The 24,861-nt window shown below is 37.7% G+C and overlaps 1 protein-coding gene across 2 annotated transcripts in view; it reads right to left on the reverse strand.

Moving 5' to 3' along the window:
• Positions 1-24,861, reverse strand: part of PCSK5 (proprotein convertase subtilisin/kexin type 5) — a 228,590-nt gene that overhangs the window by 145,744 nt on the left and 57,985 nt on the right. For both annotated transcript variants that reach the window (XM_088054567.1, XM_014259099.2), the window contains exons 4-5: positions 14,021-14,164; positions 11,694-11,770 (exon numbers count right to left, since the gene is read on the reverse strand). In XM_088054567.1, coding sequence (XP_087910693.1) covers positions 11,694-11,770; positions 14,021-14,164 — 221 coding nt within the window. The remainder of the gene's footprint in view (positions 1-11,693; positions 11,771-14,020; positions 14,165-24,861) is intronic.

Here is a 24,861-nt window from a genome sequence, read left to right on the forward strand (position 1 = left end):
AGAACCATTTAAGTCAGATTCAGAACCATTTCAGGACAGGTGAAGTTAACCTTTGACTGAACACCATTAAATACCATGTCCAGCTGTTTCTTGAATGCCTCCAGGGACAGTGATTCCACCACCTCTCTGAGCAATCTGCTCCACTGCTTAAACAACACTTTCAGTGAAGAAATTCTTTCTGATGTCCATCCTGAACCTCCCCTGGTGCAATTTGAGACTATGTCCTCTCATCCTGTCACTGGTTGCCTTGGGTGAAGAAGCCAACCCCCGCCTCACTGTGACCTCCTCTCAGACAATAGTAGAGAGCAATAAGGTCTCCCCTGAGCCTCCAGCACCCGTATGTCTTTCTTGAAGTGCAGGGCCCAGACTGGTGATAGAACTCCAGATGCAGCCTCACCAGGGCCAAGTTCAGGGGGACAATGACTTCCCTGGTCCTGCCGGCCGCTATTCTTGACACAGGCGAGGATGCCATTGGCCTTCTTGGCCACCTGGCCAAAGTGATGGCTCGTGTTTAGCTGGCTGTCAACCAGCACCCCCAGGTCCTTATCCCTGGGCCGCTTTGCAGCCACTGTGTCCCCAGCCTGTTATGGTGCATGGACTTGTTTTTACTGAAGTGCAGGACTTGGCACTTGGCCTGGCTGAACTTCACAGTTGGCATCAGATTATTAATCCATCTTGCCCAGATCCTTCTGCAGAGCCTGCCTGCTCTTCAGCAGATCAACATGCACCCAGCCTGGCACAAATCTACCCGATTTACTCTCAATTACCTCACCAAATCATCAATGAAGATATTAAACCGGACAACGCTGAGCCCTGGGAATACGACTAGTGACCAGATGCCAACTGGATGCAGCATCATTCACCATCACATTCTGGGCCTGGACATCCAGTCAGGTTTTCAACCCAGGGAAGAGTGCACCTCTTCAAGCTGTGAGCTGTCAGCTTTTACAGGAATGACATGGGAGACAGTATTAAAAGCTTTGTTGCAGTCCAGGCAGACAACATCCACAGCCTTTCCATCATCCATTAGGCAGGTAAGTTGTTCATAAAAGATCAGGTTGGTCAAGCAGGACTTACTTTCTTAAATCCATGCTGCCTAAGCCTGATCCCTTGGTTGTTCTGTATGTGCTGTATGTATCTATTTATAACTGTGCTGGGCACCAAGGTCAGGCTGAAAGGCCTCTAGTTCCTTGCAACTTCCTTACAGTCCTTCTTGGGGATGGGTGTTAAAGTGGCCAACTTCCATTCATCTCTGATCTCCCTGGTGAGCCAGGACTGATGACAAATAATGGAGACCACTTTAGCTTCCAATAGCTATTTATATTTTATTCTTCCAATAGCTCCCTCAGTACATTTGGATGCATCCTACTATGTTCCATAGATTTGTGAGTTTCCAAGTGGCACAGCCAGTCACTCACTACTTTGTTACAGATTGCAGTCTACTGCAATCTGAGTCTACTCTGCTTTTTGTCCCTGTCCACCAGTTTAGGGTGTTGGTTGTCTTTGCTGTTAAAGACTGAGCCAGAGAAGACATTAAGTATCTCAACCTCTTCCTCATTGTTGATGATACTCCGTGCCAGGTCCAATAAAGAATGCAGATTTTCCTTGGCATTTGTCTGTTCTTAAAGTATTTCTAAAAACATTTTCTATCATCTTTTACAGCAGTAGCCAGATTGAGCTCTAGTTGAGATTTCACTTTTCTGATTTTCTGTCTACATGACCTACCATCACTCTACTCTTCCTAAGTTGTCTGCACCTTCTTCCAAGGGCCATTAATTCTCTTTTTTGTATCTGAGTTCCTGCAAAAGCTCCCTGTTACACCAGGCCAATTTTCTTTCCTCACAGCTCACCTTTTGGCAAATAGTGAAGGTTTGCTCCTCTGCTTTAAGATTTCCATCTATATCCAGCCTTCAAGGACCCCTTTATTATTAGGAACTTATCAACTTATATTCATGGCCATGAGCCTGCTCTATTCTGTACTTAGATACCTTCCATTCTATATTTCTGTTTCACAAGATTTGTATGATAGTATAGTATCAGTCACTGTATATTTTGATTCATGTTTTTCATCCACACTGACACCAATCTGTGTCATCTGAAGATATCTCAGGTGCTTGAGCAACCTCCTTTTACTTAAAATCTCCATACTTCCATGTAATGAAATCCCCAATGAAACAGGAAACAAAAACTTCTCAAATGTATTTTGAATCAGTTCTACTGAAATCACACCTAAGCAGAAATGAAAAATACTTTACGAATACAAGAATGCAAACCTGGAGTATCATGCTTAGATCTCCTTGGCAGGAAAAAAAGTCTTGGAAGCCTTTGGAGATCCCAAGAACAGTTTAGGGGAATCTTCTTAGGGAAAATTTTCTTTCATGCAAGGAAGATACTAACAGATGCAAAAATCCTACAGTCACAAGACAAAAATGAGTAATACAGTGATGTGCACACAAGTCATGGATGGATCTTCACCTAGTCTGCTTACTCCATTTTTCATAGTGGATGACTACTGTGACAACATTTTAAAGAAATTAAGGTTATGTAACTTTGTATCTGCACCATATTTCAGCTCAGAAACCACTTCTGACCCATCTTGAATTCTGAACGCAATTTCAATGGCACTGTGCAAGATATGTACTGTGCTTAATCCTAAATTTTATTTGATGCTGTTCTGAATTAAACAGACCTTCCATTTCTCCTTAAAGATGCATTTCAAAGATGAATGAGGAAATTGTTGGAATAAGCTCAAATCCTACTTTTATTTATGTTGATAATTGCTTTTTAATGAAACTTAGGTCATTGATTCAGCGGGAGCAAAGTTTCTTTTTACTTGGAAAAAGGATTCCAGTGTAAGAAGTCTAATTCTAACAGGCTCACTTCAGTGCAGAACAAGTTAGCAGCTGTTCACCTGATGTTCATGGAGTCTTAAGAAGAGAAGTGCAGGGACATAAGTTTGGGCTGAAAAGTAAAACACACCTTCTCACTACACTGTCTTTGCCACCCCTTGACAAACCTAGCCAACAGCCTCACCATCACGCATTTTGGCTAAGTAAACAAGCCATAGTCTCCTCCTCAGTTTTGTAACACCAGAGATTTGACGACTGCTTTGAGTCTGTATAGCAGTACAAGTGCTTTTTAAACCAGGCTAAACATATACTCATCAGTTCAATCCACATCTGTGATATCCATTCCTTTACTTCTACATCTGAATTTCTCTATCTTGATTATTTCTCTGCAGGAAAAGGAAAAAAGGTAATTTGTCTTCAAGAGCGAAATCTAACTTTGATGAAGTGTCTAAGGTAATAATCTGCTCATATCTTTAAGAAAAATTACAGAATCACAGAAATGTAAATCAAAGCTATAAAAAGAAACCTGCCAACAGAATTAACCTTTCAAATGCACATATTTTCATTTGCAAAAAAAAAAGCAACATCTGAAAAATTCTTATAAAAACCCCCTATTAATGCGCTAAGATATTAGTTTCTATTGCAACTTTGCAAAATTCAACCATTAATAGTATGATATTTATAAAAATGCTTCCATTTAAAAGCTTTTGACACTGGATTTGCAATTGCTATATCAAACCTATATTTAGAGGTCTTCCTTAATGCCACAAACATTAGAAGAGTAATCAATGCTATACTTATGTTGGCTGAAAAGTCTCAATGAACCACATTTTGCACCACCTTTGACTGTGCTGACTAACTGTGAAACCATCTGGCAAAATCAATTACCACATATGCATCATGGATCCACTCTTTAACTTTCTCCACTACCTATAATGTCTGAAAAGCAGAAAGCACAGAAAAAATGTATTTTTGGTCTCAAATTCTATTCAGCTGTACATGTAAACCTGCATGCAACTTGAAACTGGTTTACCATTTTACCACATCAAAACTAGCCTACTGTAGCTGCAAATTCTCCCCTGCTAAGTTCAAAACCCCAAAATACAGACACATCATTAGAAGAAATATCTACTCTGGGAAAAAGAACATCTGAAAAAACCTTTCACATCTAACTCTCGATGGAGAAGAATTCAGAAAAATTTGTATCCCTCCTATTGTTGTCTTTGAATTGTAAGGGAATATCTGACTCATTGTGATCAGTAATTTACATAAAAGCACTAGAAGCAATTGCATAACGCTTCAGAACTTAATTTTTTTGTGAGCTCATTGTCTGGTACTTCAGTAATTAGAAACAGAAAGAAGGCTTTCCTTAAGTGTTGTGGTTAAATGTTTGAGACCATGAAAGTCTTATACATCATAAAAAGGAAAAGCACTGTTCCTCAAACACCAGTTAAGCAGCAAACAATACTGCTCAGTGACTGATATCAGGGTATAGAAAAAAGACTATTTTTTCATCTTTCAACTGGAATTCTAGCAGAATTTGGGTTTTGTTTATTCCTCTGTTTCACTTCTCTCACTTTCAATGACTACTCAAAGAATTGTCTTTCCTATGGCTCTCAGAAATTATAAATTATACCACATACAGTTATCAGACAGGACTACGTAACACTGTGTGTTAATATAATGAGCAGATTAGAAGAGTTTAACAAAATGACAATTTTTGGCAGTCTGACAAAACTTTCATTATGAGATTTTCCACTACTAAAGCTGGAACCAGGATCAAAAGGCTACTTAATCAAGGCTTGTAGTCCAACAAATGTTTTAATGTCTTGTCAATATGAAATGCTGTCATCAAGGACTGATCATAAACACCAGTGATGAGAGGCACCTATCAGTGGGTGAACTGACTTAACACAGACTGCCCCTCCCCTAGCCTGGCTAATAGAAGAGAAGTGCAGGGACATAAGTTTGGGCTGAAAAGTAAAACACACCTTCTCACTACACTGTCTTTGCCACCCCTTGACAAACCTAGCCAACAGCCTCACCATCACGCATTTTGGCTAAGTAAACAAGCCATAGTCTCCTCCTCAGTTTTGTAACACCAGAGATTTGACGACTGCTTTGAGTCTGTATAGCAGTACAAGTGCTTTTTAAACCAGGCTAAACATATACTCATCAGTTCAATCCACATCTGTGATATCCATTCCTTTACTTCTACATCTGAATTTCTCTATCTTGATTATTTCTCTGCAGGAAAAGGAAAAAAGGTAATTTGTCTTCAAGAGCGAAATCTAACTTTGATGAAGTGTCTAAGGTAATAATCTGCTCATATCTTTAAGAAAAATTACAGAATCACAGAAATGTAAATCAAAGCTATAAAAAGAAACCTGCCAACAGAATTAACCTTTCAAATGCACATATTTTCATTTGCAAAAAAAAAAGCAACATCTGAAAAATTCTTATAAAAACCCCCTATTAATGCGCTAAGATATTAGTTTCTATTGCAACTTTGCAAAATTCAACCATTAATAGTATGATATTTATAAAAATGCTTCCATTTAAAAGCTTTTGACACTGGATTTGCAATTGCTATATCAAACCTATATTTAGAGGTCTTCCTTAATGCCACAAACATTAGAAGAGTAATCAATGCTATACTTATGTTGGCTGAAAAGTCTCAATGAACCACATTTTGCACCACCTTTGACTGTGCTGACTAACTGTGAAACCATCTGGCAAAATCAATTACCACATATGCATCATGGATCCACTCTTTAACTTCTCCTCAGCTTCCAGCAATTCTAAGATCCCACTTACTTTCAGAAAATGTCAAATGAACAGACATTTTATTCTGAAACAGTAAAGCATTCTTCAAAACATCAGCTGTTAGTTTGTTGTCTGTTCTGGTTTAATGCACACCTCATCTCTTCCCATAGGTTTAACACGTGTTTTGCATGAAAAGAAAAACATTTTCAAATGCAGTATATAGTGAGGATTTGTGCTCCATGTCTTTACAACAATTTCCTTTCAAGAAAAGAAAGCTTTCTGCTAAACGATTCTACACACATGTTTTCAGTTCTACCCTAAGAGAGAAGAAATGATACATGTATGATGATTGTCACTGAGGCATGGCAATCTGAAGGATAAGCATGTTGTATAACAGCACCCAAAAACTCTAAGTAACAGTTAAAACAGAAAATGAAGAAAAAATTGCTCCAAATTAACCTAAAATTATTATACTTCATCATAGTACAATTCTGCAAGCTGCAAAGTTTATTTTTCTTATTTTTTCAATTTTATACTGGAACCTTTAACTACTAGCAAGCAACAACTACTGGCAAGATCTAGTATGTCATGCAGCAAGATATTTTCCATGCTCCACCATGCCCCATGGCCAGGAGAGGGTTAACTTTTGCAGCATCCAGGAGGGATGAGGCCGTGGGTTATTTGACACCACCTCTAGCCATGAAGGGGAGAGGAGTGCTGTTCAGAGGGGTGCTGTTTGTGGGACTGCTGGTTTATAAGACTATAGGGCTCTGTCTTGCACACTCTGTTACTACTCATTGTCTTCTTATTTCATTGTTGCTCCCAGTAAACTTTTCTTATATCAGCCAATGTCTCCACTTCTCTTCAACCCTGCTGTAAGAGAGCAGGAAGAAGTGAAAGGAGTGACACAAGGTCCTTAGTATTTAGTGGGGACAGTAAACTGGGGAATACCATTTCTAAACCATGACAGGTCACTAGATTAGCTAAGTAATCTACAGGTAACTTGGAGATTAGCTGATGAATCACTAACAATGCTCCTTGTAGAAAGTGGCAGTCTGTAAACTGAAACAGACTGAACTTACTTCACTACTAACATCTGCTAAAATTGCAGCACAATAGGATGTGGCCATAACACAGTTTAGAATCAGAGTACAACCAAAACATGATAAATCAGGATTGCAGTCACTGACTGCAGCTTCTATACCAATGACCTCTGACTGCTTGGTTCAGATTCTGGTTTTCACAAATGAACATTTGAATGTCACCAGCTAGAAAAAACAAACCAAAATCTGCAGTTTTCTAAGAATCCTAACTGAAGTCCATGAAATTTGCAGTGACACTGAGATACACTAGACACCTGACATTTAGTAATTGGTACCTGAAATCAACAATATCACACTCAGTGTGAGCATTAAATTCTACTGATCTGAAATATATACACATATTAAGTGTAAAATTAATTTTTAGCCTAAATTACCTCCCCCCTAAGGAGCATTTCTGGGCTATCAGAGATGCTTTTCTGGCATCCAACAGACCACACATATATTATATAATAACATATATAATAACATATATAATAACAGATATTGCAGAGACAATATCACTTCATGCTTTGGTTTTATCTCCAGAGGCTGGAGAACATCATGTTGAAAAGTCAGGGTACAGAAGAAGAGCAAACACAATCGAGATTCCCTCTGAAAACAAAAGCCTTTACCTAAGAGCTGATACCTTACTCCAACTGAAAGTAAAGATGGTGCAGCAGTGCTTCTCTGTACAGTTTATCTTCCCTTCTGTTTTGTCTGCAGTAATACAGTAAATTTAAAATCAACAGCAACGGGTGCATACCAGCACTCAAACTGCATAGAAATATACTCCCAGTTGTCAGCACTCCTTTCTGTCACAGTGCTGCTGTGGGAACCTTTTGAGATGATCGTTCAAGCCACCAATCAGAGACTTCAGGCTCTCTTTGTTTGCTGTGCTCAGTTCTTCAGGTATCTGACTGAATAGTGTCACAGCAGGCAATAAAGCTTTTCAATTTCTTTCTATTGACTATCCAGGACGAAACAGAAGCTCATCTGCCTGTCAAGTATCTTGTATCCAATATGATTAAAATGACTCTGGAGGTACTACAGGCCTTCACCGTGAGAGTATAAACTAGCAGCTTGCCACTCAATGAAGAAAATTAAGACTTTGGCATTTTATTGGGCATCTACATTAATGTGATTGGCAAAGGAAAGTAATAATGAATCATAATGGATGCCATGGCAAAACAATGCTGATGTGCTGGATCAAACATGACTGAAACTCACCAACTCACTATTTTTTTGTGAGAAATGGTGTAAAGTTCTCCCCATATTGCAAGTTTAGACATAAGAGATTCTGTTTCTAGTAACTTTTGAACGACAAGAATTGTTGTCTTTCAAAGATCTTACACTCATTAAAAAGCAATTTAGAAGGTTATTGAAATAAATTATTTATGTAGTGGGATGCATCATTGAAAAATGTTGAAGAGGCATCCAAATAGTGACTCAGTGTCTCCAAATCAGAAATAACAGCTCACTTTTACTTTTTCTTATGCAAGTTTAACAAGAATTGCATTAATGTCAACTGGTATTATTTAAAGGAGTTTTTTTAGAAGTCCCTCTGTTTTATAAAAGTACCTGTCACCACAGTAAAACCTAAGCTTTCAAATATCATCTCTAAGAAATATCTTACGAAACAGAAGAAGTAATTTTTGTTTTGGTCAAAAAAATACTATGAACATTTCTGTTTTATTCCTGAGGCTATATAATAAGTACAATACCATTTCAGTGACCCCATTGCATTCTGTTATGGACCTGTGACTGATAATGCCTAATTTTATAAACACAGATGTTAACAAATAGCAGTGGAATAACAGAAAAAGAATAAAGCAGTAAACCAAAACAAGATGCCTTGCATAGCAGAAATTACTTCATCCACAGCTGACTGCCTCTGAGCAAAAGGAAACTCTAGTATAAGTCTGTACCATTTAGAAGCTTCATGATTTGCTGGCAATTTGTAGGAACCAAAGCAAACTTTTGGCAGCACGCCTACATACCATAGTAGTTAAAGAAACTATCATCCCACCCATTTTGACTACAAGCCTTGAAAGTTTAGTCTAATGTTTCTTCCTACCCTCCTGTTCTCCTTAGCTAATAGAAGATTTAATGTAAAACTTCCAAAATATAATTTTAGAAAGTGGCACTCTGGTGCTCACACTAAAGTAATCTATAGTTAATTTTTTCTTGCTCCTTTTTGCTCACCAATAAGCCTCAGCACTAAGCCTTCACTCTAATTAAAAGTGAAAAGCTAACACACAGATCCAATACTCTGATGTTTCACAGCTACATGCAGAGCTGCCCAGACACCTGTTTATTTTTATAGCAATTCCTTTTGCTCTTTATCATTCCATCCCTTAAGGCTGGATTATAAAATGAGGCAGAATAAACTAGATCATCTTGAAAATGACAGTGCATTTCTACATCCCACCTTCACTGAAAAACACAAATCATTATTATGGTAATTTGTCTGTCCAGCTGCTACTGAAGGAAGCAGGAATCAACCAAACTGATCTACACATTATTAAGTCTTTGTAATGCATGGCTTTCAGAATGTTCCCTGCCTGTGTTTAGCTCAACTTTCCTGACACAACTTGAGTTTCTAGTGCCAAATGGCCATGTATGCTGGACAATCTGAATTCCTGCCCCAATTTCTGAAGGTATTTTAGACACAAAAAATATGGACAGCACTCTTAAGTAGCGCTTTTTGGTACCTGTGTAGTGGTTTAATTCTTGTTTAGTTTACAGGCAACTAGGAAAAAAGGGCAAGAGCTGCAAAAACTGAAGGTGGTTAACTGCTGATTATCACACTTCGTATATCTGCTAACTGGAAACACTGAGCCTCTAAGTTCTAAGTAGAGGCTAGGCTGCCAAATAATCTTATACTGAAAGCATGCTTCATGTACCCTTGGTGTCCAAAAGCTGGCTCTGTACTGTCTGACTGACACTGTACGTCCTGATAACACTGACAAAGCATAGTACAGCAAAGCTTCTGCCCTCCTATCACCCTGCTTCACTGCAGAATCTTGGAGGCTGGGCAGTGGAAGTACTTAACGGGGAGGCAGGGAATGAAAACTAAAATCCCCTGGGCTCTAAGAGATAAAAGAAGCAGTTCAAATTCATATCCTGTATAAAACTTAAACTACTAATAAAATAGAAAGCAGACTCACTTTTTTGGACATGCTTTGTACGAAAGTGACTTCACTACTCCGACAAAAAAAAAGATTCAAATTCACAGGTGAAGGTGGCTTTTTGCTGCACCCAGAAGTCCTTGAAAGTGCACTGAAATTTGGAAGTCTCTAAGTGTACCCTTGTTATGCCTCAAATCCAAGAAGTCCAAGAGGAACATCTTCCTACAGCTGAGACAGGATGTGTCCCTAAAGTGTATGTAGGGATAGGTATGTGGTGGATTGCAGAAGAAATGGGTGTGCTGTGATGCAAACCTGCAGCTCAGCTGAAGAGTATTTGCAGAGGTCAAGTAATGAGGCCTTGTTCTTTACCCTGTCCTATTATGATGTAACAGCCTTCCCTGCCTTTATCATGAGGGTTTTGACCAGGAGAGGATTCTCCCATCAAAGTGATCCAAGGTTTCTTGTTTCTGCAGTTAAATCAATGTTAAATTTTGCACCTGACTCCCAGCTTTCACCTGCTGCATTCTTCTGTGTCACAGTATTGTCACAGTACAGCTGGTCTGGACTGGACACAGTGAATCTGGCCATAACACAAATCCAATTCAGCTGGCCTAGCTCATGCCTGAACGTGTTCCCAGATAAGTTACAGGGGACCCTTGGCCAGCCCCATCCAAGCTGAGAAGTGAGCACATCCCTGGCCAGGAAGTTGGGCAGGAGAGAGATCTCAGCCAATGGCTGTCTAGCCCAGGAGATTTGCATTGGGTATTTCAGTGAGCTCTGAATAATAAACGAGGCTGTTTTGTCTCCTGAGCACCTGCAGCACGAGTGGTGAGTTTTGTCTCCCCACCCATGGCCGGCACGTTACACTTCTGGATAAAATTTGTTTGTAGGAAAGAAACAACATACCCCCTAAAGCATTTTAGCTGTATAAAGGACAAGGTTTCAACCTCTGTAGTTTCTTTTCTGTAGGCAGAAACTATTAAATGCTTTTCAGAATTAAAAAAAACAAAACAACCCAAACCTCAAGAAAACAAAATGCGTAGTCAACATATTGACAACAATATGTCCTACAAAATATATGTAGGATTCTCCTTCCTTCAAATGATGCAATTCCACAGAAGGGTGTTTCTTTCTGCCAAGAACCTAGCTAAGAAAACGTTACCATCAAATAACTGCCCTCAAATGCCACTGAGCAGAAAGGTGGCCCACTTTCTCAGGTGAGGTGTCCTCTCTGGTTTTCTCCAAGCCTTAATCAGAGCATATTCAATGAGCAAAACTGGAATGAGAAATATCAGAAAGCAGAACTCTTAAGGGGGAATATGTCCTTCATTGAGATATCTCCAACTAGTCATGTGACACAGATAAAACCTGCCAGAATTTCCACTTCTGTGCTTCTATCAATGTCCAAATGAAAAATCTCCATCACTTTAAAAGGTGTCATTGGAAGGGGAAAAAGAAGCAACAACCTCCATTAACTTGCCTACTTCAATTAAAAAAAAATCTACAAAGTTTAAGAGAGTCAGAAACTAGAACATTTTTAACTCATAATAACCCCCTAATAATTCCGTGAAATGACATTTAAGAAAAGCAAGTCATCCCATATATTCTGCCTCCCAAAGGGATTGAAAATGATTCATTTCACATGCCCATAATTCTCAGACTAATTTTTATGTATTTTCAGATAGTTTCAAATGCTTTCAAAGAGTCATGTGTGTGCATGGAAAAGAAAAAATATGTATTTCACAAAGATTTTAATGCAGATCATTCTGTTTTATGAGGAATCAAGTTTTGTAGAGTTTCACAGATGAACTGGTACCTTCTACCTGCTGGCTCAGATTGAAAATGTCAAGGGTATCATAGTGCCTTACTTGTTCTCGTTGCTGGCATCATATCGAGGCATAGGGTCAAAATCATTTCCATTTACATCAAAACTGGCCTGAGAATCCTGTATCCAACAAAGAAAAAAAAAAAACAGTTGGCAATTAATTAGGCATTGACTCATGTGGCCTATACCTCAGTTAGCAGGTTCTTGCAAATGACTAATTAGGCTAACTAATATCCCTCTGGTTTCATGGTGAGTGTCTTTTAGGAAAACATTATGTACAGGAATTAAATATTTTATTTTCATTTTGGAACACAGAGAAGGATAAAAAAATGCTCTGAAAAAGTATAGGTCCAGCATTAGGGAGGAAATAGAAAATGGCGTTTTATTTAATCAGAAGACTACTTCTCTTCTAAGAACCTTTTGGAAGTTAAGGGAGTTCACTCTCAAAACAGAGATTTTGCTGAATGTTTTAAGATTCAAAAAAACTAACTACATGACTGTAACTGAAATTTCAGCCATTGTTTCAAGAAATAAAAATAATATAATTTTCTTAAGAATACTGTTATAAAATTACATATTGGAAAGCAACACAAACTGCTTCAAATATCTGCAAGATATATGTCTTTTTGTTCCATATTTATCATGGTTCTTACAACTGAAAATAGTTCACAGTGTGAACAGCTGCTGGTTTGTATGGCTCTCATTAATTGATGCAGTAGCATGTCACCACATGTTGACATGGCAAGCAGCAATTTTTAAACTCTTGTTTGTTCAAAACCAGTTACACATCTACCTCAAATATTCCTGTTTGCAGCCCCATTACCTATAATCTGAGATATAGAAGGCATTTGTGATCAAACAAGCAATGTGTATTGCTTGTGAATTTGGGGAATTACTTGGTGTGGGAAAAGGGAGAGAGAAGTGGTAAGGATATAAATAGTTGCTTTAAATTCAGTGGTAGGACAGTACTGGAATGAGGTGACATGATACAATCTGGGTCATTCACTGTGGAGGTAAAATTATATCTGCTTTATTTAAATAATTTAAGATATTAAAATGAATGATGTGTCATGTGCTAGGATCAAAGATACATTGACAAATTGTGCAATTGCCCCCACTTGTGTTTTCACATCCTCCAAGCTGAGTTTCACATGCAGCAAGGGAAGGATGCATACGTAAACATGGCTAATTTAAAATAAGTGGCTGTAAACTGTGAACATCATTGTAGTTTTTAACAGGTTGTTAAAGATGTTTTTGTCATGATCTCTTAATGCTCTATCGAGAAGATATGCTTGCTGGCAAAAAGCCTGTGTTTAGGGCTCTTTAACAAGATCTATATTTGTAATGGGAATGAAGGTATGTTCATGCCTTGAACTGGTCATCTTCACCAGTCTAGCTCAATCCAAATATATTTGCTTCTATTATTACTCTGTGTAGAAGCACACCTTGCACATTTTAATTCAGATAAATCGTAAGGTCCTCATATGGTTGACATGCCTTCAGCTAATGCCTATTTCCAAAAGATAGGACAAGTCACTTCAGCAAAATTTGGTCCTGATGCTCTGAACAGCATCAAACTCTGACACCAACATAGGAAGCAACGTACCAGAGAAGAAGATTTGAAGATTCTCCTTATGTTATCAACCTCCAAGACAGATTAAATCAGTCATCTAAATGTGCTGAACCACAAGCATACAGAAACCTCCTGAGGCAATGTGAGACATAGAAGACAGAAAACAATGGATGCAGCTCTATCACAAGTTGTGAGGGGACTCAGTAGAGTTAAAAGAGATTTACTAGAAAGAATATTCTACAACAGAATATTCTACACTTGTTTTTAACTGAGTGAATCATGAAAGGTCATATACTTTTCCTTTCATATTTTTTCTAGCAGTATGATAAATAGCTTTAAAAATTAATGCATGGAAAGATTACTGTAAAATTACTGTCTTCGAGAAAAGCTTCTGTCTCACTGACTAAATGTATTGGCCAAATATGGAATTCAGCTGCATATGTTAACTGAAAAGCAATGTATTCCATTTCTAAGTTTTAAGAGTGTGAAGATATTAAGTAAAAAAATTGCAGAAGAGACAAAAAATACCCAGTAATTGGTTCTAGTCTTTCAGAAATACAGGGCTCAGCTACAAGAGGCATCCAGATATTAAGTATGTTCAGATGAAACACAGTCTTAGCTAAAACAATATGTATTATCAAAAACTGTTTTCCTTCTTCCCATTGGTGTTAATATTTGAGGAAACACTTGTATGACTCTTCCTCCCTCCCTCCTCTCTTCCTCCATCTTTCTACAAGCAGCAAGTTATTTTTTGAGTAATAACAAAGCAGGAAACCTGGACGCTTGTGGACACTCACATAATTCTGCATCAAGTCTGGGTGGTTTCTCTCAATGCCGTCATCCAGGATGGTGACCACAACATTCTTTCCAGTGTAACCTCTCTTCCAAGCACCTACTATATTCATATCTGACTGGCAATGGTGGGTGTTGTCACTGCAGTGCTGGAGAGAGAAGAGGAGAGGAAGATGTCGCATATTGTAGATTACTGAGCAATGAAGGATTGATCCTACTTGCATTAACATTACTATTTAAAGTTGCACATAAACATATAGATTTGAATAGGAACTACACAACATCAACACCTTTATTTAGACAGAAAACAATTTAAAAAGAATGCAAATTGTATAAAAACTTCATGTCCTGCTTATTTCTTCTTCTGATTATTCTTCATGCTAAGCAATACAAAACGGAAGCATTCAGCTATACTGAATTTGAAATTTATTTATTTTTTCAAAAAAACAAGCCATGTGTGGATAAAAGTAGACAAATGCCTGTATTGAAATGGTCATGGAAAAAAAACCACCTTGCTTTTTAGAGCTTACATGCTGTGTACAATTTCTTGACAGAGTATTTGGAAACTAATCAAGATTCATTTCTATCTACAAAAGAAGGCTTTTGGCAGGTTTTGTGCAGTGTCAGCAGGAGATGAGCCACAGTTAAGAACATGTAATGAAAACACCACCCTGAAAAACTTGCATCTTAGGGAGCTGGATGAATTGTAGATAGTGTCGATTGACAGCAGCCTGGGGTACAGCTTTCAGAACAACCAAGTCCAGTATGATGGAGAAAGAAAGTTTAGTGTACATTAAAGCTGAAAGCCTCTTCCTAGACACAAATGCACCCAGTTCACGTGAAGAAATCTGGCTCGCCATGGCAATGAGACATGACCCTCAGGTATTTGTAATGCCCCATTAGCCACTCTCTAATCCACATGCACAGCCCCCCCCTGTGAAATTAGTTCAATGAGCTTCTCTCATCAGTACTGCTTTCCTGCAGCTCCACCAGGCTCAAACACAGCAACAGGCAAAAACAGAAAAAAGAGGGGATACAGGGAAGGGTAAAAGCAAAGGGTTGGAGGAAGAAAAAAGAAATTAAAGAAGATATTTGTATCCTAACAACAATGGACGTAGAGCATGCTCCATCTTAATCCCTACCCCACCACCTCACATCCCCACTTCAGCCTGATGTCTTGTCACTCCACAAATTGCAAGGAGTAAATAGATTTGGAGGGGAGCACTCCACCTTGGCTTAGTCTCCTCCTTAGTTCAGTCAACACAATGAAAAACCATTAGCAATCCTATGTGCAAACTGACTTGTATTAAATAATAATTTTCCTCCTCCTTGCTCTCCAGTTTACCACCCAAATCAGAGGATTTAAGAGTGGTCATTTGTTATTACTAGAACAACATTCTATTATTATACGTAATATAAAGTCTCTCTCAGGGTCTTTCCATTGTGCCCACAAATATCTGTCTCTCTCTGTCAATCCATCCCCACACAAAGGACTTCAGGGACCAGTTCCAAGGAATGTGTAGCTTTTGTTCTCTGTATTGCTTGGAAATGCTCATGCTGCTGGCTTTATGAAATTAATTACAGTGTAAACTTGCTGTCCAAATGTAATGGCTGTACACACAAGGATTTCTAATGTACAAACAAGATGGGTAAACAAATTTATCATTTCCAGGTACATTTGTCTTTTCCAAAATGTTACTAAATTAAGTATCAGAAAATACCTGCAAAACTTTTTAGCATCATCCTCCACATTTTCTAATGTGAAGGCAAAGAGACAGGAAGGTAGAACCACCAGCCTTTAGCCACAGGGTAAAACCAAGAGTGAGCTACAATGGGCAATCAAGATTCCTGACTCTAGACTCCAATCAGATTTACTGGACCATTACACTGTGCCTTTATCCCCATTTCTGAAATGCCAAATGACCCTCAGCTGCTTTGCTTAATGTCTTGTCCTCTCTTCCTAGGGGATGAGCTTGTTATTTTGCTTTCATGCCAGCCAAACCACACAGGCTGAGCATATGGGTATTTTAATCCCCATTCCTTTGCAAGCTCTTTGGATCTCTGCCAGAAGGTCACCAGTACTTCCCTTAATGAGACCATTGCCCTCACTTGCCTTACTTGAATATTTGCTTTTGTGGTGGTGACTGAAGGGGCCTTTGCTAAGTGCATGGAGACAACCATGAAAGATGTATCTTGCCTTACTTCGTGCTCTGATGATTCTGTCAAGAATCAAGAGACACATGAGGCCAAATTGATTATGCAAGGGTAAAGAAGTTGTAACTGTGGGCCCACTTATAACTTTAGTACACAGCACATGTTAACATATGGATACAAAATGTAAAGGCAGCAAAGAAGCATCCAAATGGGAATAATTCAAAAGCAGATGAAGGGTTCAGTTATAACTATTGCAATAAAAAACAACTTCTCATGTCCTATTTAGAAGAGCATCTGTTTTTTTTCACCTCTACTCCCCACACTTTTTCCTTCTATTCAATTATTTATTTATGCATTTTTTTAATCCCTACCTTGATTCTAGCCTTATTTTTCTGTTCCAGTACCGTCTTTTACCAGTGAACTCCCAGTTTTGTTTAATTCAATATCTGATCTAAGATTCCTGTATTTTAATCACAAATTAGACTTTCCCTCATATTTGTGTCTGATTTTCTCCAGATAAATCAGACTGGGCATTTTCCTCTTGATGCAGTCTGATTTGTCTTTAATTGAGAACACTTTAAATCTTGGAGGGCAATTACTCTTTAAGTACTATCTTTTATGGTATATGGTATAAGATACGCCACTCCACATACAACAGAATCTAATATTAATTGCTTCACTTGGACTATTTTCTGTCCCTTGGACTGGTTTTGGCTGGGACAAATTTTAACTCTCTTCACAGTGAAGAGAGTATGGGGCTGTTTAGGATTTGTGATGAACAGAGTTTGGATAAAACAGGGATGTTTTCGTTATTGCTTAGAAGCGCTTACCAGAGCCAAAGCCTTTTTTTCTCTTCACATCACTCCCTCTGTGAGGAGGCTGGGGGTGGACAGGAAGTTGGGAGGGGACACAGCTGGGACACAGGTGACCAGATGTCAAGCTCAGTAGTTAAAGCTGGGGAGGGGAAGGAAGGGGAAAATGTTCCAAGTGATGGCATTTGTCTTCCCAAGTAACTTTTACCCAATGGAGCCCTGCTTCCTGGAGATGGTTGAACACCTGGGAAATGGTGAATGAATTCCCTCTTCTGTTTTGCTAGTGTCTGCAAGTTTAGCTTTCCCTTTTAAACTGTTTTTATCTCAATGTATAGATTTTCTTGCTTTTATCCTTCTAATTCTCTCTCTGATCCCACTGCTGGGGAAGCAAGCAAGCAAGCAGCTATGTGGTGCTTAGCTGCTGAATTGGGTTAAAATTCCTCTTTCCTTCAAAAAACATTTCCTGCAAAGAAATTTCCTGGGTTCCATTCTATAATTTTTTCTTTAATCACCTGCTCCTTCTCTACCACCAATCAAAATTACATTGTCAGGTTGTTAGCAGAGGGCTGGTTTTAATTAATTTGGAAACACTTTTTCAATTTACAGTGTTACCCAGATAAAAAACTATTCAACATCTGTCCTGATAATAAACATTACATCATCCAGAGTGACTGAATTTTGTATCAATGAACAAATACTGCTTTTTGTGGTTTATCTATTTCCATATTCTTTCTTGTTAGAAATTTTGGAATTAGAATTTTATTTGTTAGAATACAAACAACTTTTGCCATGATCATGTACAAATACAGTAGTTGGAAGGCTTTTATTAGATCTGTCAATCTTTGAATGTTTGTTTTCTGAATTTTAAAGGAAACAGTATAAAATAGACTATTCTACTGCATTTTCTGCCTCTCAAAACAGATAAGGTAATTCAGAAATTTCCTGCATTGGTACTACAACTAGACAAATGCATTAAATCAGCACTACCTCAACATACATTGATTTCATCCGTAGCCTGGACAACACCATCAAAAGGAATAAACCAATGTTTGCCCAGTTATTTAGAGTAATTCTACTGAGATTTAAAAAGGGTCTTCAAAACATCATGTTTTTCTTCAGACTGTAATTTGAAAATGTTAATGATATTGGTACCAATGATATTAACTGGTGATATTGGTTAAATATGATATTGGTTATATGATATAATGGTATTTAATAGCAACCATGTACAAGGTGGAAAAACTACTGAAGTACACATAGAAGAAGGAGGGCCATTGTATGAAAAATTTCAAATATTGAACTTTTACCATACTTGAAATTCAACACTTACAAGCATAAAAAGGCAAAATATATCTTATTCTAGATACATCTTTGATACTTTTGGACAGACATATTGGAAGCCTGCCTTTTCACAATTAAAAAACAGACACAACATGAGAAAGATTTTCTGAAGTTTGCATATTCCAGTCATTATCAGACATGGGCATGGATTCACATGGTTATTTTGTGAAATGTGTCTAAAAACTACCTTATGGTTATTATCTTAAAGTGTCTGTTGCACTGATTTTTGTATTTAGAGTCTTGATATATCCAGTTAGGGATCAGGAACAAAACTGAACAGTTAAATTGAAAAATCAAGAACATATCAACAATCAAAATGTTTTTAAATTACAGAGATTAAAATCAAATTACAATAACAAATTCTGCTCTGTCATGCTTAGGAATGTCTATTAGTCTACAAAAACAGAGTAAAAAAAAAGTTCCTAATTCTGTGACATGCAGTTTCTCAGAGATGGCATATTCTGCCCTCTGTAAGTCTTCATGACTTCATTGCACTGGTTTCTTGTAGCTTTTGAGCTACAAGCAGTTCTTGGGCAAGATCTAGTCCTTATCTACAGGGATATAGAGAAACACAATGTGATAATCAGAATGACACAATTTTGAATACCAATTGTGAGTTTGACAAGTCCGGGATCTCATTTAGTGTTAGCGTACTTATACTTCTGACCATGGGAAAGCTCTGAAATACTAAATCCCAGTCAGGGGTTAGAAAAGATAGACTGTGTATTGAGAAGAAGAACAGCAGCAACAACAAAGTCTGGTTTCCTTAGGGTAGTAGTGAAATAGTCTTTGGCACAGACAGAAACAGAAATACTACAGTCGTTCTCTGTATCAGAGGGTTTTATCAGCTACTAACCTGCAAGCATACAGAGGACAGAAGTTGCACAAGATCACTCGTAGAGGAAGGACAGTCAAGGACCAAGGCTTGACCTTGATCAACACAAGCAGAGAGAAAGGGGACACACAGGGCTGATTCTGACATTCTGTGGAGTTAAAGAAGTGACCTCCCTCTTCTGTGAAGGGAATGTAATGTGGGGCATTTGGCACTCCTAGTCTGGTCCAGGCAAATGCACAGGCAACTTTTTAATAGAGGAGACATCCTAATGCTACATTCAGCTTTCTGAGGTACAGGTTTGTGCAGTGTTTTAAGCTAAAACTTGCCAATTACTATCTCTTTTCCTGAAAAAAAAAAAAAAAAAAAGAGAGAGAGAGAGAAATAATGTGGTTTTTATTATGCTTTCCAAGTGATACAGTTTTAAAGGGGAATGAAAGAAGCAAGCAAGGCAGTAATCAAGAGAGCTGGAAAGCTACAGTCCTTATAAAAATGAGCACAAGACAATGTGATCTACTGAAATGACTTTTTGGCTTCTCCAGAGTAAGCACTTGAGAGCTACATTTTCTAAACAGATTATTAAAATAATGTTTCTTTTTAAAAGTCTTTCTCACCTATTTATTATTTTACCACAAAAAAAAGATGATCAATTAAGAATGTTTAGAAGGAGGAATACTTGAATACTTGCAGATTTTTTTTTTTAATTTTTCTCAGGCATAACCTGATATTTAGTCATGATAAACAGCACTTGCTAACTGTATACAAAATGTATTTCCTTCTGAGTTACATCTTTAAGTAACTTCTGATTGTTGCTGCACACTGTATTTTTAAGATCTAGCAGGAGCAAGCAGATAATATAGAATCCGATTAATCTCAAATAAAAGATTATTTGTCATGAAGTATTATCTGACTTCTGGAGTCATGCTTTGCTGAATTGCTACTTTTTTTTTTATCTGTACCTGTATCAAGAGAAATATTTCAAGACTGCATCATATTAAATATTTAATTCCAATTTATTGCTTGTGCAGCTTCAGAGGGTTTAGTTAATCTACTTTAGAGATGAATTTGGTTCTTAAGCTTCACTGATTCATTAACAAAGAATACACTTAGAGGGCAATAAAACAATCACAGACTTATGTTATTCTTTTGCCTCTTTAAGCAACAAAGGAGACAGAAAATCAATATGAAAGGGCTTCTTATGTTCATAAGAATATCTGATGACTGCAGAGAGAAAATAATAACTTGCAAACCTACATATATGGGTTTTTGCAGTGAAAAATAAGGAGCTCATAAATGTTATGTTTTTTTGGCTGTGATCAAATTGCTATTCTTAACAAAAATAGAATAATTCATAATGTATTAAATTTGTGTTCATGACAAGTCCATCACTTTTTCATCACTGGCACTTTTAAAAATCAATAGTTGTGTTTTTTCTGTATGCTGTGTGCTGGCTTAAAGAGGAATTAATTTAGGGAAGCCTTTATGAGCATTTCACACAGGCTGATGACAGCACGCTCTTCGTAGGAGTGGGAAGCTCCCCTGCTTCTTGATCTTCAGACAGCAAAGTTTCTCTCCCAGCTGCAACTGCCTCTAACATCACCTCCTCCTACAAGGGCCATAACCTGTGCCTCCAATAGGACATCTGCTTCTTTCTTTCCCATGTGGTGGCAACAGGAGAGATTCCTTCAAGGCCAAGAAAGAAAAGTAGCTAAAAATGCTTTATGGTTATTACACATGTTCTGCCACCTCCACTAAGAGGCAAATATGAAAAGTTTTATTTTAAAAAAAAATTAAAACCACTGTGAAAGGTTCACTATAATATAATATAATATAATAATAATAATAATAATAATAATAACAACTGCAACAACAACAACAATGATGATAATAAATGGCATATTAGACCTGGTCCATCTTGTATATCCTGACATCACTGCTTGTGTATCGAGGGTCATGTGCTGAAAGGTATGTGTCAATGTATGGACTCTCCCTGGGAAGGACTGGGAGAAATGTAAGAGCAGCATGCAGAACATTTTGGGCAGTGAGAGAGAAAAAAAATAAGCAATTGCTTGTGGTTACTGCCAAAAAATGCCAGAAGGAAAGAAGCATGCACTGAAATGTATGTCTGTATGTGGCCATATTCTTTCAAGCTCACTGTACAATGACTTACTGCTACTGCTGCTGCTACTATTAGTACCTTCAATACCATATAAAAAGCCTCCTTAGCATGAAAAGGCCAGGAAGGAGATCCAGAGTTAATGCATTTTTCCTTGTCCAAAGTCCTGTGTCCGAAAAAAATGTATGGAACTTCTATTAATTAGACAGAATACGTGAGAAGAACAGCCTCAGTGGTACACCATGAACCCTGGAGATTCAGTATTCATGAAGGAAAAATGACCCCTCAGAGAGACAATGCTTTCCATTTTACTATTTTACATGGCCTTTGACCTATTTTTTTATTTGACCTCTTCTAAATCACAAAAAAGAAAGAAAAATATGGCAGTTTTACAGGAGGTCCAAATATGCTTTTTTTTCCTATGCATCAGTTCATGCAGTTGCAGTTCTCTAGTAAGATCAAATTTCTCCCTCTCTCTCTCAAGCTAGACCTGATATTTTCATTATTTCTAAGAAAACAATTAGAGATGGTAAACACTGCTTTAAAGTAGTTTTCATAAGTTTCTAAGGATCCTTACCACACTGCTGAAGACAGACTCTTCACAATTTACTTTTCAAGCTGTTTTCAAGTCAAAGACCATTACTTCTACATCCATTTGTTACAAATATGAAAGAGGAAGGTGGTTTTATTTAGACTTTGAGTAAACATATGTTACAGAATTGAAATAACTGCATGGAAAGAAGGCCCTGAGCAGATGGCTTCAATTATGCGCTAACCTTCCAAGAGACTGATTGATGAGTGGGAGGAGTCTGGGGCTTACACAAATCCACTTCCTTCTATTTCCCTTCTTTTTTTCATTTTTCAGGGGAAAGGGATGAGTGGTGCTTAAGAAGAATATATTATTTTGAGATGCTCGGAATGGGCAGGGTACCGGTATAGGATGGACTAGGAAACTTTTTTTAAAGTATGTTATGAACTTGTAGGAATAAGAGGATGTGCATGGAAAAATATGAAGAAATGTTGACTCTGAATGCTTGTATGCAATTTTTAAGGACTCTTGCACTGCTGCAGTCCTTTTTTCTCTGTTTTATGTTGTGGTCTGGTCCCTCTGATCCATGAGGCAATACCCTGCTGACAGCTGGTGTTAATGGCTGGATGTCCTGGGGGGAAGTGAAGGCGAGACAGAGGGACAATGAGAGGGAGGGATATGAGACAACAGGACATGTTCAGGAGGTTGAAGGAAAGATACATGTCCTACTCTTTCTCAAGAAACAAAAGTGAGTAGGAAATACAGGGCACTTTCAGGTCAGAATATGAAGAGAACCCCATATTCCACTACTAGTAATGGAGATTGCATGTGGTGTTTATCAGGCTGAAACTTTTTCACAGTGCATTCAGTCCAGGAATAAACATCTATGCTACTTGGTACCCAGCAGCCTTTTTCCTAAGAATCATAAAAGCCATCAGGTTATTGTAGCCTTGGTCCATTATTTGTTTAGGTATATCAGAGGAGATAATAAATTGCCAGAGGACAAACTTTAGGATCATGAAACTATCCCCTTGAGACACAAGTACAGGAATCACTTCATACCCTCCTTAGACAGCCTTATGAAAGTGTTTCATCTAACACTGAAAATGCATGCAGTGAAAATTCATTAATAGTAGAGATGAAGACTAAGATGAATGGCTACTATTTTAGCTTGCTTACAGGGAAGTAAGTGCTGTAGGCATCAATAAGCTTTTCACCATTTGAGTATGCTAGGGTTGATGAATGCAAGGCCTACTGTATAAGTGAAACCTGGGAAGATAAGGCCAAACCACTAGAGAGGGTGGATAGCTATATTTTGCAGTTGAGATCATCTGGCATAAATGAGAGAACTAGCCCAGAGAAGCTAGGGAGGCCTGGGAAGGAAAAGGAAAGATTACTCAGGAATATTAAAAAAAAAACAACAAAGAAACACCAAAAAGTTTTCCATAAGATCAAGAAGTATCACACAATTAGTCTTGTTACTGTCTCAGGAAATTTGACTCAAATGATGAAATTCTGAAGTTCCTCAGCAATGCTAAAAAAGGTTAGTCCAGAGATTTATGACACAGCTGTGCAAGAAAGACTGTGCAAAATAGAACGTAAAAATGTTGTGAAGATTGCAAAGGGTCTTACAGGAAATCTCAGCAGAGATTTCTCAAGCTATCTCAGAAAATACAGATGTTGGAGAAAGGTTCTGGAGAAGTCCAGTGTATTGGAAAACAGCGTTTTTATGGAGAACTGGACACAGACTGATGTCTATTGAGCTTTAAGGGTCTTGGAGAGCTGCTGCTAAACAAAATCCTAACTTTAGCATTAAAGACACATAGATTCCATTGATTTCAGCAGTGCTATGAAGGAACTTCTCCCAGCTGCAAACAAAGTAATTGAATATATGGAACTAATCTGAGAACACAGTTTTGAATTAATACTGCATGAATGTGCTTCTCTAGACAGAGAGAATATACAACCACAGTGTATGCACCTTTTATGCACATCAAATGTAATTTGTCAAACAACAAATGGAGGAAAATCATATTCATTACTGCTGGCTTATACTATGCATAAGGCAGTCTTTGCAGTGAAATGATATCCATTCATGATAACTGTTCCAGAATTTGCAGATATCTTTACAAATCCAGAGAGTCTGCAGAGAAACACTCAAAGAAAGAACTAAAGAAATCTATGATCAGAACATCATCAGAAAGAAAAAATATATGCAATCAGAAGTTAACTAAAGGTATGAGTTTAATTTTATGATTGTTGACAATTCCTGAGTCCACCACTTTTTCTGGTACTACAGCTATAAAATATTCTTTGTACTTGTTTTAACACTCTCTGCATTTTCCCTTGTAATTTCTACCGTCGTTATCTTCTACGATTCCTGTCAGTTAGCTTTCTTATATCAGCTTACTCTATTTTCAAATCTGAGCTGTAAATGTATCATCTTCCCCCTCTTTAGTTTGTTTCTCCTATGAAGATTCTGCTCTTTTACTGCAAATACAGTTTTTAAATGAATGTGCAAAAATATGTTACAAAGTTAGAAAGGTTCTTTCAAGTAAAAATTCCAGGGAAATACAATGTACCTCCACTAAACTATATTTTTCCATGTTCTACTATGAAAATAACCATGCTAAAAAAATGGTTTTGCTTCCTTAAAAACTTTAGTGAGATCTTTGGGTCCATTAGAGACGTGGTATGAATCTGTAAGCTCTTAATAACATATCCACTCATAATCCATTATGAGTCCTTAACATAAAGTTTGTTTAAGGAAACATTACTTAGCATGCGCGATTATTAAGTCTCAAATCAAGAGACTCCACTAAACAGTGGAGCCTGTAGTTCAGGGAAACTGAAGCTATGTTCTTATATAGCACACTCTGAAATTGGAAGACAGTAAAGTTAGTGGAGCAGAAAGTACACAGACAACAAAGACAGTGATCTGGATCACTTATGAAGGTGAACCTGTTTGAACAGTGTGTTTGTAATACAGTTTCATATAAAAGCACACAAAAAATTATGTCTCTAGAATTAAGAATGCAAGGCTTAAAATGTGAGTCTACAGA

This window comes from Pseudopodoces humilis, chromosome 4 (assembly GCF_049639895.1).
Source record: "Pseudopodoces humilis isolate 2021_Gansu_Grassland_sample_001 chromosome 4, ASM4963989v1, whole genome shotgun sequence".
Lineage (NCBI taxonomy): Eukaryota > Metazoa > Chordata > Aves > Passeriformes > Paridae > Pseudopodoces > Pseudopodoces humilis.